The sequence below is a fragment of the Heterodontus francisci genome, chromosome 37 (assembly GCF_036365525.1).
Source record: "Heterodontus francisci isolate sHetFra1 chromosome 37, sHetFra1.hap1, whole genome shotgun sequence".
NCBI lineage: Eukaryota > Metazoa > Chordata > Chondrichthyes > Heterodontiformes > Heterodontidae > Heterodontus > Heterodontus francisci.
In genome coordinates this window covers 19,916,637-19,933,676 of record NC_090407.1, presented here as the reverse complement: position 1 = coordinate 19,933,676, position 17,040 = coordinate 19,916,637, and the positions used below count along the sequence as shown (strand labels likewise).

At 46.4% G+C, this 17,040-nt stretch overlaps 1 protein-coding gene across 2 annotated transcripts in view; it reads right to left on the bottom strand.

The window, feature by feature from the left end:
* The window catches only part of LOC137352113 (sphingosine-1-phosphate phosphatase 2-like), a 33,166-nt gene extending 27,380 nt beyond the window's left edge, over positions 1–5,786 (bottom strand). For both annotated transcript variants that reach the window (XM_068017217.1, XM_068017218.1), the window contains exon 1: positions 5,504–5,786. In XM_068017217.1, the coding sequence (XP_067873318.1) occupies positions 5,504–5,719 (216 nt within the window). In that variant the 5' untranslated portion in view covers positions 5,720–5,786. The remainder of the gene's footprint in view (positions 1–5,503) is intronic.
* Between the last annotated feature and the right edge of the window lie 11,254 nt (positions 5,787–17,040).

Sequence of the window (17,040 nt, the reverse complement as noted above, 5' to 3'; positions counted from 1 at the left end):
GTGTCCCTCAGCACATGGACCTGAACCTTGGAATGTGACAGTCTACAACACTCGGTCATGGACAGCTCTTTGCACTGGAAGACCAGCATATTTAGGGCAGACCGAAGAGCATCTTTCACCGAGCTGAAGTTAATCTCGGTGTGCATCCCTGGGAACAGACTCTAGAGCAGAGAGTCCTGCGTTACGATCTGCTCGGGATGAGCCTCGACAAAAACCACTACATCTCATTCAAGACCTTCTTTGTGAAGGCACATTCCAGAAGTTCTCTTCCCCACCGCAGCTGTCTCGAGGGCAGCGTACGGAGGTGGTGAGACTCCAGGTGTACAGGAAAGATCTTATGGGGAGGGCCCTTCTCACCACCAGCCAAGCTATGGCTTGGTGCTTGCTTGAAAGTCCTGGTGATGAGGCATCACTTGACATTCACATGTGTTCTTTCCAGCAGGGCTCACTGATAGTGATCAGGAGCAGGAACCCTGGCTGATTTTCCCTCTCTGTAATCCAGAGGTCACTGGATAGTGATCAGGAGCAGGAACGCTGGCTGATTTCCCCTCTCCTTAATCCAGAGGTTACTGGATAGTGATCAGGAGCAGGAACCCTGGCTGATTTCCCCTCTCCTTACTCCAGAGGTTACTGGATAGTGATCAGGAGCAGGAACCCTGGCTGATTTCCCCTCTCCTTAATCCAGAGGTCACTAGACAATGATCAGGAGCAGGAACGCTGGCTGATTTCCCCTCTCTGTAATCCAGAGGTTACTGGATAGAGATCAGGAGCAGGAACCCTGGCTGATTTCTCCTCTCCGTAATCCAGAGGTTACTGGATAGTGATCAGGAGCAGGAACCCTGGCTGATTTCCCCACTCCTTAATCCAGAGGTCACTAGACAATGATCAGGAGCAGGAACGCTGGCTGATTTCCCCTCTCTGTAATCCAGAGGTCACTAGACAATGATCAGGAGCAGGAACCCTGGCTGATTTCTCCTCTCCGTAATCCAGAGGTTACTGGATAGTGATCAGGAACAGGAACCCTGGCTGATTTCTCCTCTCTGTAATCCAGAGGTTACTGGATAGTGATCAGGAACAGGAACCCTGGCTGATTTCCCCACTCCTTAATCCAGAGGTCACTAGACAATGATCAGGAGCAGGAACGCTGGCTGATTTCCCCTCTCTGTAATCCAGAGGTCACTAGACAATGATCAGGAGCAGGAACCCTGGCTGATTTCTCCTCTCCGTAATCCAGAGGTTACTGGATAGTGATCAGGAACAGGAACCCTGGCTGATTTCCCCACTCCTTAATCCAGAGGTCACTAGACAATGATCAGGAGCAGGAACGCTGGCTGATTTCCCCACTCCTTAATCCAGAGGTCACTAGACACTGATCAGGAGCAGGAACGCTGGCTGATTTCCCCTCTCTGTAATCCAGAGGTCACTGATAGAGATCAGGAGCAGGAACCCTGGCTGATTTCCCCTCTCCTTAATCCAGAGGTCACTGGATAGTGATCAGGAACAGGAACCCTGGCTGATTTCCCCTCTCCTTAATCCAGAGGTCACTGGATAGTGATCAGGAACAGGAACCCTGGCTGATTTCCCCTCTCCTTACTCCAGAGGTTACTGGATAGTGATCAGGAGCAGGAACCCTGGCTGATTTCCCCACTCCTTAATCCAGAGGTCACTAGACAATGATCAGGAGCAGGAACGCTGGCTGATTTCCCCTCTCTGTAATCCAGAGGTCACTGATAGAGATCAGGAGCAGGAACCCTGGCTGATTTCCCCTCTCCTTAATCCAGAGGTCACTGGATAGTGATCAGGAACAGGAACCCTGGCTGATTTCCCCTCTCCTTAATCCAGAGGTCACTGGATAGTGATCAGGAACAGGAACCCTGGCTGATTTCCCCTCTCCTTACTCCAGAGGTTACTGGATAGTGATCAGGAGCAGGAACCCTGGCTGATTTCCCCTCTCCTTAATCCAGAGGTCACTAGACAATGATCAGGAGCAGGAACCCTGGCTGATTTCTCCTCTCCGTAATCCAGAGGTTACTGGATAGTGATCAGGAGCAGGAACCCTGGCTGATTTCCCCACTCCTTAATCCAGAGGTCACTAGACAATGATCAGGAGCAGGAACCCTGGCTGATTTCTCCTCTCCGTAATCCAGAGGTTACTGGATAGTGATCAGGAGCAGGAACCCTGGCTGATTTCCCCACTCCTTAATCCAGAGGTCACTAGACAATGATCAGGAGCAGGAACCCTGGCTGATTTCCCCTCTCCTTAATCCAGAGGTCACTGGATAGTGATCAGGAACAGGAACCCTGGCTGATTTCCCCTCTCCTTAATCCAGAGGTCACTAGACAATGATCAGGAGCAGGAACGCTGGCTGATTTCCCCTCTCTGTAATCCAGAGGTCACTGGACAATGATCAGGAGCAGGAACGCTGGCTGATTTCCCCTCTCCTTAATCCAGAGGTCACTAGACAATGATCAGGAGCAGGAACGCTGGCTGATTTCCCCTCTCTGTAATCCAGAGGTCACTAGACACTGATCAGGAGCAGGAACGCTGGCTGATTTCCCCTCTCTGTAATCCAGAGGTCACTGGATAGTGATCAGGAGCAGGAGCAAGAACCCTGGTGGAAGTCTCCTCTCCCTAAGTCGAGGCCCCAGTCGATGTCCAAGCTTAGATCAGCTTTCTCAACATGGCCGAGGAATGGGACCTGCCCGCAGGGCTCAGTATCACACATAGGTTCTGCTTTTACCCCAACAACATCTTGAATGATGCTTTGAAAAAGACTTCCATTTACACTGGCCTTTTACAACCTCAGGGCATCCCAAAGTGATTTACAATCAATTAAATACTTTTTGAAGTGTAGTCACTGTTATAACATTGGAAATGTGGCAGCCAATTTGCGCACAGCAAGCTCCCACAAACAGCAATGTGCTAATGACCAGATAATCTCTTTTAGTAATCTTGGTTGAGGGATAAATATTGGCCAGGATACGGGGGAGAACTCCCCTACTTGTCTTCCAATAGTTCCATGGGATCTTTTACATCCACCTGAGAGGGCAGGCAGAGCCTCAGATTAACGTCTTATCCAAAAGAGGGCACCTCCAAAAGTCCAGCACTCCCTCAGTACTGCACTGTGAGTCTTGCCAAAGCTTTGTGTGGACAAGACTGTGAGGGGAGACGGAATATAAAATAACAGTGTCACTTCAGACTACTGCATAATCAGGATCAAGACCATGGACAATTTCATGATCTCAACCAGGAAGAAAGGCTGACTCGACCAAAGATTAGTCAACTCGCCTGGCTCTGTCCTGATCTCAATAACTCGGTGCCATGCCAACCAGGAAGTGTCAAAGATTTTGACTATATACCAGTGGGAGTTAATAACACAACATGCACACACTTTCTCTTTTTAAAAAAGTGTTTCTGTGCTTCTAGAATATTTGCATAAGGTTGGAGCCTTGCCCTGTAAGAATATAGAGGAGGGGGAAGATGGTAGCATAGTGGTAATGTCACTGAACTAGTAATCCAGAGGCCCAAACTAATGCCATGAGGACACAGGTTCAAATCCCACCACGGCCGCCGGGGGAATTTAAATTAAATTAATTAACTGGGAGTTCGTCTCAGTAATGGTGCCATGAAACTATCGATTGTCATAAAAACCCATCTGGTTCACTAATGCACTTTAGGGAAGGAAATCTGCTGTCCTTACCTGGTCTGACCTACATGTGACTCCAGACCCACAGCAATGCAGTTGACTCTTAACTGCCCTCTGAAATGGCCTAGCAAGCCAAGTTATCAAAGGGCAATTAGAGATGGGCGACAAATGCTGATCCAATGCCATGTATAGGCTGGCACTTCACCTCACCAGGCTGCATTGGAGGAATTGCACCCTTCGAGCCCTATTAACACGTACCAGTGCACGAGTTCTGATGCTCCTAGTGCAGTACTGGGGGAATGCTGCACTGTCATAGGTGTTGTCTTTTGGATGTCTATCCTCTCAGGCAGACGAGAAAGATCCCGGGGCACTATTTTGAAGAGCAGGGGAATTCTACTGGTGTCCTGGCCAATATTTATCTACAACATCACTAAAATATATTATCTAGTCATTATCACATTTCTGTTTGTGGGAGCTTGCTGTGCACATAATGGCTGCCATGTTTCCTACATTACAACAGTGAACACAGTTCAAAATTACTCCATTGACTGAGGTGGTGAAAAGTGCGATATCTTTTTTCTATCATCCCGTCTGCAGCTGTTGTCAATGAGGAAAAATGAATTTGACTTCATTCCAGGACTGGAGTAAGATCAAAATGAGATATCTCTGGGCATTACTACCTGCCTGGGTAACTGAGAGGAGTGAGGCGTTTGGGCTGAATGTGTGGTATAGTTCACTTCCGATGTTCAGGAGGCCTCCAGTCACACAGCAAGGAAACCTGCTGCCAATCCCGCTAGGGTTTAAGCACCAGGATGTGCCACAGTCGACCGCAGCCCCCCTGCTGCAAAGTGTGGATATTGAGTAAGGAAAAGAAAAAAAAAATCAGTCTTGACAATGATACCTTTCACTGTTGACACTCAGTGTCTAAATTCACAATAAGGAATAACCACTTGGATGAGGTACCATAGGATGAAGGGTTTTACAGGACATTTACTCCAGAAAGGGAATATCAAGGGCCTTGGATCAAAGGCGGGTAAATGGAGTTGGTGTACAGACTAGCCATGATAATGGCAGAACAGGCTTGGGGGAGCTGAATGGCCTGTTTCTGTGCAGATATTCAGTATAAAATGATCCCTTAATAGTGATTCATAAATTTCATGAGCTCTATAGACCTATCAAGGAATTATGAAAAGGTTTTGATAAATTTCTTGGTGGTAAGCAGCTATGGAATAGGAACAGAGAGTATAGACCAGATCCCTCACAGATCAGACCCTGAATAAACCACTTTATTTATCCAATAAGGTGATTCACTCCCCCAGTGCTCAGCCAGTGAAGACACTGTCTGGAGTGATACAGAATCACACAGAACAGGCAGGTTCCAGATTCAGTCCCTGGTCTGTAGTTTGAGGGTCTGAGTCTGGGTAAACCTAGTACTGGAAGAAACTAGTAAAAAAAAATACAGAAAAAATACCAGCACTTAGGGTATTGAAACCTGGCTCTGTGGAGCTATGTGAAGCACCCACCACTGCTATTCAACTACAGAAAGCATCACAGCTTCTGCCCACAGTGACAGGAGTCACTGGACAATGGTCAGTGGTCAGCAGCAAGAACCCTGGCCGATTTCTCCCCTCCCTACTCCCGGGGCACTGAGGCCAACCGAGATACAGCCGTGTGAGATGAGCTAACCCAGGGAAGCATGGCTGTTGGAACCTGGGCGATCTCGCTACCTGTACAGTTTCCTACAAGGTGGGTCTCGTTTAAACAAACTTGGTGGATTCCAAAGCCCCAGGGTTAGCTCTGCCTCTCAGGATCCGAGTAAAGTCACGAAGCGAATACCATTGAGGCAAAGCACTCACCGGAGCCCCCGAGACCGTGCCGTTGCTTTCAGTATTGACATGGTCCCTTCTCCACGCAGCGTGTGCTCGGGGTGTGGGAACAGGCTGTGCCTGTCTGTCAGCTTCAGGAGAGTATCGAGGAGCTGATTTGTCTTCTAAAAGCAGGCTGAGTCCACAGAGCCTCTGAAACTGAGCCACCATCTCCGGCCCTCGCAGCTTGTTCAGCAAATCGACCATGTCACGGCTGGTGGGGGGTAGGGGGTACAATAGTAAAGGACCTTCAGCTTCTAGGAAGCAGAAACCTGTAGCTCACCTGGGGTTACCTGCACAGGTATCACGTGGACAGGTATCTGACATCTGCAATTGGTGCTCCAGGACCAGGAGGGCGGTGTCAGGAGCCTATGATTGACAGTAAACAAGGAAACTGCAGGAACTGCAAGCATAGTCCACAGTCAGAGTCAACCGTATTCCTAAAGGTCAATTTGAGAATCAAACCAGTGCTAAAATTCTAAGGGGACGTTTCAGATTCTTGAAAGGTTGTGTGGCAGAGAGGGGGCTACATCGGAACATATTGATAGTATTAAACCCTTCTTCTTTTGGGCCTCCTTATCTCGAGAGACAATGGATACGCGCCTGGAGGTGGTCAGTGGTTTGTGAAGCAGCGCCTGGAGTGGCTATAAAGGCCAATTCTGGAGTGACAGGCTCTTCCACAGGTGCTGCAGAGAAATTTGTTTGTTGGGGCTGTTGCACAGTTGGCTCTCCCCTTGCGCCTCTGTCTTTTTTCCTGCCAACTACTAAGTCTCTTCGACTCGCCACAATTTAGCCCTGTCTTTATGGCTGCCCGCCAGCTCTGGCGAATGCTGGCAACTGACTCCCACGACTTGTGATCAATGTCACACGATTTCATGTCGCGTTTGCAGACGTCTTTATAACGGAGACATGGACGGCCGGTGGGTCTGATACCAGTGGCGAGCTCGCTGTACAATGTGTCTTTGGGGATCCTGCCATCTTCCATGCGGCTCACATGGCCAAGCCCTATAGTGTTCTATCTAATCGTGCTGGATCTCATTTTGTTATACTCTATGGTGTTCTAAGCATATGGTTTTATACCCTACACCATAGTTTATTTTTATGCCTTCATGGGATGTGGGCAAAGCTGATATTTATTGCCCATCCCTAATTGCCCTTCAAAAGGTAGTGGTGAGCTGCCTTCTTGAACCACTGCAATCCATGTGTTGTAGGTACACCCCAGTGCTGTTGGGAACGGGGTTTTGACCCAGCAACAGTGAAGGAACAGTGATTTAGTTCCAAGTTAGGATGGTGTGTGACTTGGAGGGGAACTTTCAGGTGGTGGTGTTCCCATGTGTCTGCTGCCCTTGTCCTTCTAGGTGGTAGAGGTCGTGGGTTTGGAAGCTGCTGTTGAAAAAGTCTGAGCGAGTTGCTGCAGTGCATCTTGTAGATGGTACACACTGCTGCCACTGTGTCGGTGGTGGAGGGAGTGAATGTTTAAGGTGGTGGATTGGGTGTTGATCAAGATGGGTGCTTTGTCCTGGATGGTGCCGAGCTTCTTGAGTGTTGTTGGAACCGCACTCATCCAGGCAAGTGGAGAATATTCCGTCACATTCCTGACTTGTGCCTCGTAGATGGTGGACAGGCTTTGGGGAGTCAGGAGGTGAGTTACTCATCACAGAATTCCCAGCTTCTGACCGTATCTGAGGAGTTGTGAATCATTCTGAATACTGTAATCATCAGTGAACATCCCCACTTCTGACCTTATGATGGAAGGTCATTGATGAAGCAGCTGAAGATAGTTACACCTAGGATACTACCCTGAGGGACTCCTGCAGCAGTGACCTGGGGCTGAGAGGATTGGCCTCCAGCACCACAACCATCTTCCTTTGTGCTAGGTCTGACTCCAACCGGTGGAGAGTTTTCCACCTGATTCCCATTGACTTCAATTTCACTTGGGCTCCTTGATGCCACACTCGGTCAAATGCTACCTTGATGTCAAGGGCAGTCATTCTCACCTCACCTCTGGAATGCAGCTCTATTGTCCATGTTTGGACCAAGACTGTAATGAGGTCTGGAGCTCAGTGATCCTGGTGGAACCCAAACTGAGCATTGGTGAGCAAGTTATTGATGTGTAAATGGTGCTTGATAGCATTGTCAATGACATCTTCCATGACTTTGCTGATGATTAAGAGTGGAATGCTGGAGAGGGAATTGGGTGGTATGGATTTGTCCTGCTTTTTGTGGACAGGACATACCTGGACAATTTTCCACATTGTCAGTTAGATGCCAGTGTTGCAGCTGAACTGGAACAGCTTGACTGGGGGTGCGGCTAGTTTTGCAGCACAAATCTTCAGTACTACAGCCGGGATGTTGTCAGGACCCACAGCCTTTGCTGTATCCAGTGTGATCTTCTATTTCTTGATGTCACATATAGTGAATTGAATTGTCTGAAGATTGTCACCTATGATGGTGGGGACCTCAGGGGGAGGCCAAGGTGGATCATCCACTCGGCACTTCTGGCTGGTTGCAAATGCTTCAGCCTTGTCTTTTGCACTCTCATGCTGGGCTCCGCCATCACTGATGTTTATGAATCCTCCTCAGGTTAGTTTTTTTTTAGTTTATTTTAGAGATACAGCACTGAAACAGGCCCTTCGGCCCACCGAGTCTGTGCTGACCATCAACCACCCATTTATACTAATCCTACACTAATCCCATATTCCTACCACATCCCCACCTGTCCCTATATTTCCCTACCACCTACCTATACTAGTGGCAATTTATAATGGCCAATTTACCTATTAACCTGCAAGTCTTTTGACTTGTGGGAGGAAACCGGAGCACCCGGAGAAAACCCACGCAGACACAGGGAGAACTTGCAAACTCCACACAGGCAGTTGTTTAATGATCCACCACCAGTCAGGACTGGATGTGGCAGGTCTGCAGAGTTTTGATCAGATCTATTGGTCATAGGATCACTTAGCTCTATCACATGCTGCTTTTGCTATTTAGCATGCAGGAAGTCCTGTGTTGTAGCTTCACCATTGGCACCTCATTTTTATGTATTCCTGGTGCTGCTCTGAGCATGCTCCTCCTACACTGTTCATTTACCAGGGTTGGTCCCCTAGCTTGATGGTAATGGCAAGTGAGGGTATGCCCACCATGAGGTTACATATTGTGTTTGAATACAATTCTGCTTCTGGTGATTGTCCTACAGCACTTCATGGATGCCCAGTTTTGAGCTGCTAGATCTATCTGAATCTATCCCAATTAAAATGGTCGTAGTGCCTCACAACATGATTGAGGGTGTTCTACAAACATACGAATTAGGAGCAGAAGTAGGCCATTCGGCTCCTCAAGCCTGCTCTGCCATTCAGTAAGATCATGGTTGATCTGTTTGTGTCTCGAATTCCACATTCCCATCTACCCCCGAGAACCTTTGATTCCCTTGTCTAACAAGAATCTATCTACCTCCACCTTAAAAATATTCAATGACCCCGCCTCCACCACCTTCTGAGCAGAGAGTTCCAAAGTCGCACAACCCTCTTAGTGTGACTTTGTCTCCACAAGGACTGTGCGATGGTCACTCCGACTAATACTGTCATGGACAGATGCATCTGCAACAGGTAGATTGATGAGGATGAGTTTAGGTAAGGTTTTCTCTCATGCTGGTTCTCTCATCCCCTGCCGCAGTTATATCCCTCATATCTCAGACAACTCGGTCAGTAGTGGTGCTACCAAGCCACTCTTGGTGATTGAAGTCCTCCATCCATTGTGCATATACAGTTTAATGTGGATAAGTGAGTTGATATACTTTGGGCGGAAAACCAAGAAATGGACATGCATACTCAATGGAATGACACTGAAGGGTAAACAGAGAGAACTGGGGTTCAAATACAGAATTCTATGAAAGTGTGAGAGTAGGTAGATAAAAGAGTTTGACATTTTGTCATAGGGACATGATTACAGGAGTAAAGAAGTATTGATAAATTTATATACAATATTGCTTAGGCTAGGATTAGAGATTGTGCAGATTTGGGCTCCCCGTTATGGAAAGGACATTAAAGCCACAGAAAGTGCAGAGTGTAAATTCATCAGGATGATGCCAGGGATGGGAAACTATAACTTAGCAGGGAAGGCTAAGAGAAGATTTAATAGAGATGTTTAAAATTATGAAAAGTTTTGATTAAGTGAATAAGGAAAGATTATTGTATTTTTAAAATTCTTTCATGGGATGTGGGCATCACTGGCAAGGCCACCATTTGTTGCTCAACCCTAATTGCCCTTGAGAAGGTTGTGGTGAGCCACCTTCTTGGCACAACTGGGTGGCTTGCTAGGCCATTGCAGAGGGCAGTTAAGAGACAACCACATTGCTGTGGGTCTGGAGTCACATGTAGGCCGGAACAGGTAAGAACAGGAGATTTCCTTCCCTAAAGGACATTAGTGAACCAGATGGATTTTTACAACAGTCGATGATAGTTTCATGGCACCATTACTGAGAACTCAACAATAGAATGAGGAGAAAGTTTAGGAGAAGTTCTTCTACACAGGAAGCAGCTGAGGCAGTGACTATTGCATCTTTTAAGGGAAAATTAGATAAATATTTGAAATAGAGTAAGGTTCACAGCTATAAGGAGGGAGTGGGGCAGTGGGGTTAGTTTTGGATTGTTTTAGCAAAGGGTTGGCACAGATAAATTGGATGAATAGCCTCCTTGTGTGCTGTAAACTGCTATGGTTACATCTGCATACAATCAAACACATGTTCACACTCACAAAGAAGCTCCCTTGCACTAACTTGTGTACACTGTTCCCCTTTTACAAGTACAGACACATTGCTGTTGTGTTAAAATCCTATTTATTTAAGAGCTGTGTGAAGATGTTACATATTTAAGATATAACCTTTTTGTTTGCTCAGCTGCACCCTTGCTCCATCCATTTGATTTTATCAAATCTCCAGATTCTCAAGTACTTCAGAATTTACTATTTATAAGACGTGGGAGGTAACAGTTTCTTGAACACAAGAGGAACCAGGAAACCAGGAATGCAGAACAAAGGGGAGTGAAAATAGAGAATATGGGGCAAGAGTTCTCCAGAAACACACATGGAATTTCTGAAGATAGGGAGCTCAGAACAGCCCCGTCAATTCCTTCAGGGAGCGTCCCAGGACTCTTTTCCCTGTAGGATTGGGTATATAGCCTCACATTGGGTTCAACAGCGCCATCTGCCAATCACACCTGCAACCTGCAGCCAATGCTGTCCACTCCCTACCAACTGCACTCACAACCCTCATTCATTGCTCTCCTCCTGTGATCACAACTAACATTAGGAACTATTTTTTAAGCACTTGTACTTTGTATTCATAACCACCATTTGTTAACTTCAAAACTCATGCACAAATTCCACCAAACTCTCCTGGTCCAGGAAAGATTCAGTCAAAGAATGACTTGCATTTATATAGTGCCTTTATTGACCTCAAGAAGTCTTTATATAGTGCTTTACAATCAATTAAATACTTTTGAGGTGTGGTCTGTGTTGCAATGTAGATTGAAATGTAGACAGATTAAACCTGGTTTATTTTAGTTTATAGGAATAGATCATGGCTGATCTGTACCTCAGAACCATTTTCCTGCCATAGCTCCACATCCCTTGATACCCTGATCTAACAAAAATCTATTAATCTCAGTCTTGAAAGTTTCAACTGGCATTCAGCATTCACTGCCTTTTTTGGGGAGAGAGTTGCTGATTTTCATTACCCTTTGTGTGAAGCAGTTGTTTCCAATTTCATTCCTGAACGGCCTAGCTTGAAGTTTACGATTATGCCCTCTTGTTCTGGATTCCCCCATCAGAGGAAATTGTTAGTTCGTATCTACCCTATCGACTCCTTTTATCATTGTAATCACCTTGATGAGATTAGCCTTCAACTCAAGGGAGTAGAAAGCATGTTTATGCAATCTGTCCCCATTATAAAACCCTGTAGGTCCTGGCATATTTCTGGTGAACCAACACTGCACTCCCTCCAAGACCAATATATCCTTCCTGAGGTGCAGTGCCCAAAACTGAATGCAGTGCTTCAGATAGGGTCTGACTCAGGCTCTATACAAATGAAGCATAATTTCCTCATTCTTGTATTTCAGCTCCCTTGAGATAAAGGCCAACAGTCCATTAGTCTCCTGTTACTTAGTGTACCTGTGTAGTAGCCTTTAGTGATTTGTGTACATGGACACCCAAATCCTCTTGCTCCTCCACACTTCCTTGTGTTTCATCATTAAGAAAATATTCCAATTTGTCTTTCTCAGATCCAAAGTGGATAATCTCACACATCCCAACACTGATCTTCATTGATCATAGTTTTGCCCACTCACTTAGTCTGTCTAAGTCCCTTTGTAACTTTCTTCTCCCTTCCACACAATTTCCTGTGCCTCCTAATTTACTGTTACCTACAAACTTGCATAGACAATGCTCTATTTCCTCATCCAAGTTTATGATATGGTGAAAGGTGTGGTGCCAAAAACTGAGCGCAGCACTCCAGATTTTTTCAAAACTACTATTTTTCAATTTTCCTCCCCGTTATTGCCTGCAGGCTTGTTTGGTTCCATCCCCATGACATTCAGTCTCACCATCAACATCCTGGGGGTCATCATTGACCAGAAACTTAATTAGATACTGTGGCCACAAGAGCAGGTCAAAGGTTGGGTATTCTGCATGGCTCATCTCCTGACTCCCCAAAACCTTTCCACCATATATAAGGCACAAGTCAGGAGCATGATGGAATACTCTTGACTTGCATTGGTGAGTGCAGCTCCAACAACACTCAAGAAGCCGAAAGCCATCCTAGACAAAACAGTCCACTTGATCAACACCCCATTCAACACCTTAAACATTCACTCCCTTCACTGTTGGTGCACCATAGTTGGAGTGTGTAAAATTCACAGGCTGTACTGCAGCAATTTGCCAAGGTTTCTTTAGAAGCACTTCCCAGACCTGCGATTTCCACCTGGAAAGACAAGAGCAGAGGTGCATGGGAACACCACCACCTGCAAGTTCCCCTCCAAGTCACACACCATCCTGACTTGGAACTATATTGCCATTCCTTCACTGTCACTTAGTCAAAATCCTGGAAATCCCTCCCTAACAGCACTGTGGGTGTACCTACATCAGATGGACTGCAGCAGTTCAAGAAGATAGCAGCTTATTTCCACCTCCTGAAAGGTAACTAGGAATGGGCAATGAATTTTGGCCTCAGTGAAAATGAGTTTTTTAAAAACCTTTGAATGTAAGACCCAATTTCACAGGAAACAGTGTATGTACCAAATTGGAGTTGGCCAGAGAAATAATTGTGAGAATGAGTCCTAGCTTTAGGTGGAGATGAGGAGAAATTTCTTCACCCGGAGAGTGGTGAGCCTGTGGAATTCGCTACCACAGAAAGCTGTTGAGGCCAAAATATTGTATGTTTTCAAGAAGGAATTAGATATAGCTCTTGGGTCTAAAGGGATCAAAGGATATGGAGAGAAAGCGGGGCCAGGTTACTGAGTTGGATGATCAGCCATGATCATAATGAATGGCGGAGCAGGCTCGAATGGCCTACTCCTGCTCCTAGTTTCTATGTTTCTATGTTTCAAGATTTGAGGAAATACTGAAATGTTTGAGCCTTGAACAAAGGATATAAGATATCAACTGGTATAGAAAAGGGTAAATCCAGGACACTAATTTATGAAATACGGAAAATAGGATCAAACTGGTGAAAGATCTACTCAAAACTGATACTGATCAATATTTCCAATTGGCTCCAGGTTAACAAGTGTGGTGAACTCCTTGACTTACTCAACAACCCATTGGATGGTGTGATGAGGACTCTCCATTTTTCCTTCAGAACAGAATGGCTTTCCTTATCTGTACCTGGCTTGTGGACTGTTGGGACAGCACACACGCACACCGGTCTGTCACTGGGCTGTGCAACCCCACATAGAATTATACAGAATTTACAGCACAGAAACAGGCTATTCGACCTGTTCTGGTCTATGCTGGTGTTTATGCTCCACACGAGCCTCCTCCCACCCTACTTCAACTAACTCTATCAGCATATCCTTCTATTCCTTTCTCCCTCATGTACATAGCCTAGCTTTTCCTTAAATACATCTATGTTATTCGCCTTAACTACTGCTTGTGGTAGCAAGGCCCACAGTCAAATGACTCTCTGGGTAAAGAAGTTCCTCCCGAATGCTTTCTTGGATTTATTAGTGACTAACTTCTAGGCATGGCCCCTAGTTTTGGACTCCCCCACAAATAGAAACATCCTCTCTACATGTATCCTATCAAATCCTTTTCATAATCTAAAAGACCTCTATCAGGTCAGCCCTCAGCCTCCTCCAGAAGAGAAAACATTCCCAGCCTATTCAATCTTTCTTGATAAGTATAACCTCTTAGTTCTGGTGTCATCATTGCTTCACAAATGATTGAGCTGGTGTAATCCAAGCCAGTTATTAAAAACCTACATAAATTATATAACAGGCTGAGCTGCAATACAAGGAAGAATGAAAGATTAATTCCTGTTTAATTGCTTCATTGTCTGAACCTGTTTTTCAAACTATGTTTTCCACTGTTTCTCAGTAACATTCTCGTTGCTCCCTATCACCATCACCACACACACACACGACCCCAGACAGAGCACATGTTTCATTGACCTGTGTAAAGGGAAAGGGTTCAATGGGTAACAGCAGCAACCACTGTGTGACTGGCCTGTGCTGCGTTAGCTGATCTCAGCTGGAGCAGTAGAGAGAGCTACAATGTATCTGGGCCAGAGAAACATTGGCCATCACCATCCACTAGAATGCCCACGTGCAGATGTGTCGAGAGGACGAAAGCAAGCCTGTATGTGATGCCCTCCACAGTCGAATAGCCGGACACCACACAGTGTCAGGGCTCACTTGTGGTCACTTGACTGTGGTGGCAGACAGCACTTTGCCCAAATGGCCATTCCCCATCTGAGAGGCTCGGTACTGCTGATGTTCAACTGTCAGCGCATCAAAGCTGAGCCTGATCTGTCATCATCTGATGTCCACACACATAGATTTCTGAGTCCTGTCCTGTGTTGTGCTGAGTTATCAGATCTCAGCTGGTGAGTGGGATGAATGCTACAATTTCCTCCAGGTTAGGGAAGGACAAAGAACATATGAGGACATACAAACTGATGGGCATTAAAAAACCAGCTGGCCTATCAATTCTGCCCCAGATAATGATGGTCGGAGCATTGTAACTAAACATTTTCCCAGCCTTCATCTCCCACTCCTCTCCTTCCTGCAGCCATGTAATCTCCTGGGAGAGGTAAAGACACACCCAACAAAAAACCCAGGGCCAATAAGGGAAAAAAAATACCCTGGAAAGTAACTCTCCAACCACCCCCCGGCAATCAGAACCAGTCCACGAGTCCACTTGGTGCAAATGTTAAGTTGGTTAACGAATTAACAAGCAGGGTCACTTCTCCTGCTCACTATCCAGCAGTTCAAGGGCTATAGATGCAGGCAGGTTTGACAGTGATGACAGGATTGAGCTCGGCCCTCATGGTCGAATAGCCTGTCAGCACTCAATGCCTCAGCTCAGGCCTGAGGGAAAAGAGTCTGGGGTAAAGATTCACCTGTTCGGGTGCAAAACTGACGGTGTATTCCAGCGCTCTTTCAAGCCAGGAGGCCTGAGGCTCACCAGAAATTGAAGCTCAGGCCTGATTTTAACGATCGTGGACACACAGGGGCAGGAATATTCCACCCAGCAGGGGTGGGGGGAGCAGGAATACTCCACCTGGCACAACAAGAAGGTAAGTTAATATAACTAACGCTTAATTTTTGGTGGTGGCCCCAGCAATCCCACTGAAACCTGAGCAGTGTGGAGCACGCCTGGCGCTGCCAATGTTGCTGAGGATTCCTTCAACAGGCATTTGGCCCCTCATTAACAAAGGAATATGGTAGTGGGTGTATTTCAGAACGTAGCCCTGTGAAATCCACACTGAAAACAGGTACAATGAGAACAAATTTCTACCACTCTATACCCTAGCTCAGTGGTACCACTCTCAACCTTGAGTCAATAGGTTATTGATTCAAGTCCCACTTCATGGACTTGAGCACATATCCAGGCTGACATTCCGGTGCAGTACTGAGGGAGCTGTCGGATGAAACATTAAACTGAGGCCCCATCCGCCCAATGAGGTCGATATAAAAGATCTTAGGGCACTATTTCAAAGAAGAGCAAGGGAGTTCTGCCTGGTGTCCTGGGTCAACATTTACCCCTCAACAAATATCACTGAATCAGATTATCACATTGTTGGCTGTGGGAGCTTGCTGTGTGCAAATTGGCTGCTGTGTTTCCTGCATTACAACAGTGACTACATTTCAAAAGTACTTCATTGACTGTAAAGCATTTAGATACATCCTGAGGTACTGGAAGGCACTATATAAATGCAAGTTCTTTCCTTCTTCCAATATGAAGCCTGGGTGTGTCCATGACCCTTCATGGTGCAACTGGAAGGTAAAAGGCCTGAGGGATCCTTAAGGGGGAGGGGGAGCAGCCCAAAGTCGTGGTCCACATAGGCACCAACGACATAGGTAGGAAGAGAGATGGGGATTTAAGACAGAAATTCAGGGAGCTAGGGTGGAAGCTTAGAGCGAGAACAAACAGAGTTGTTATCTCTGGGTTGTTGCCCGTGCCACGTGATAGGGAAGAGAGGAATAGGGAGAGAGAGGAGTTGAACACGTGGCTGCAGGGATGGTGTAGGAGGGAGGGTTTTGGTTTCCTGGATAATTGGGGAACTTTCTGGGGTAGGTGGGACCTCTACAGACAGGATGGTCTACACCTGAACCAGAGGGGTACCAATATCCTGGGGGGGAGATTTGCTAGTGCTCTTCGGGGGGGTTTAAACTAATTCAGCAGGGGGATGGGAACCTAAATTGTAGTTCCAGTGTACAGGATGTTGAGAGTAGTGAGGTCAGGGATGAGGGTACAAGGACGCAAGAGGGCACTGGCAAGCAAGTACCTGGTTTAAAGTGTGTCTACTTCAACGCCAGGAGCATCCGGAATAAGGTGGGTGAGCTTGCAGCATGGGTTGGTACCTGGGATCTCGATGTAGTGGCCATTTCGGAGACCTGGGTAGAGCAGGGGCAGGAATGGATGTTGCAGGTTCCGGGATTTAGATGTTTCAGTAAGAACAGAGAAGATGGTAAAAGAGGAGGGGGTGTGGCATTGTTAATCAAGGAGAGTATTACAGCAACAGAAAGGACATTTGAGGACTCGTCTACTGAGGTAGTATGGGCCGAGGTTAGAAACAGGAGAGGTGAGGTCACCCTGTTGGGAGTCTTTTATAGACCTCCAAATAGTTCCAGAGATGTAGAGGAAAGGATAGCGAAGATGATTCTCGACAGGGGCGAGAGTAACAGGGTAGTTGTTATGGGGGACTTTAACTTTCCAAATATCGACTGGAAATACTATAGTTCGAGTACTTTAGATGGGTCAGTTTTTGTCCAGTGTGTGCAGGAGGGTTTTCTGACACAGTATGTAGACAGGCC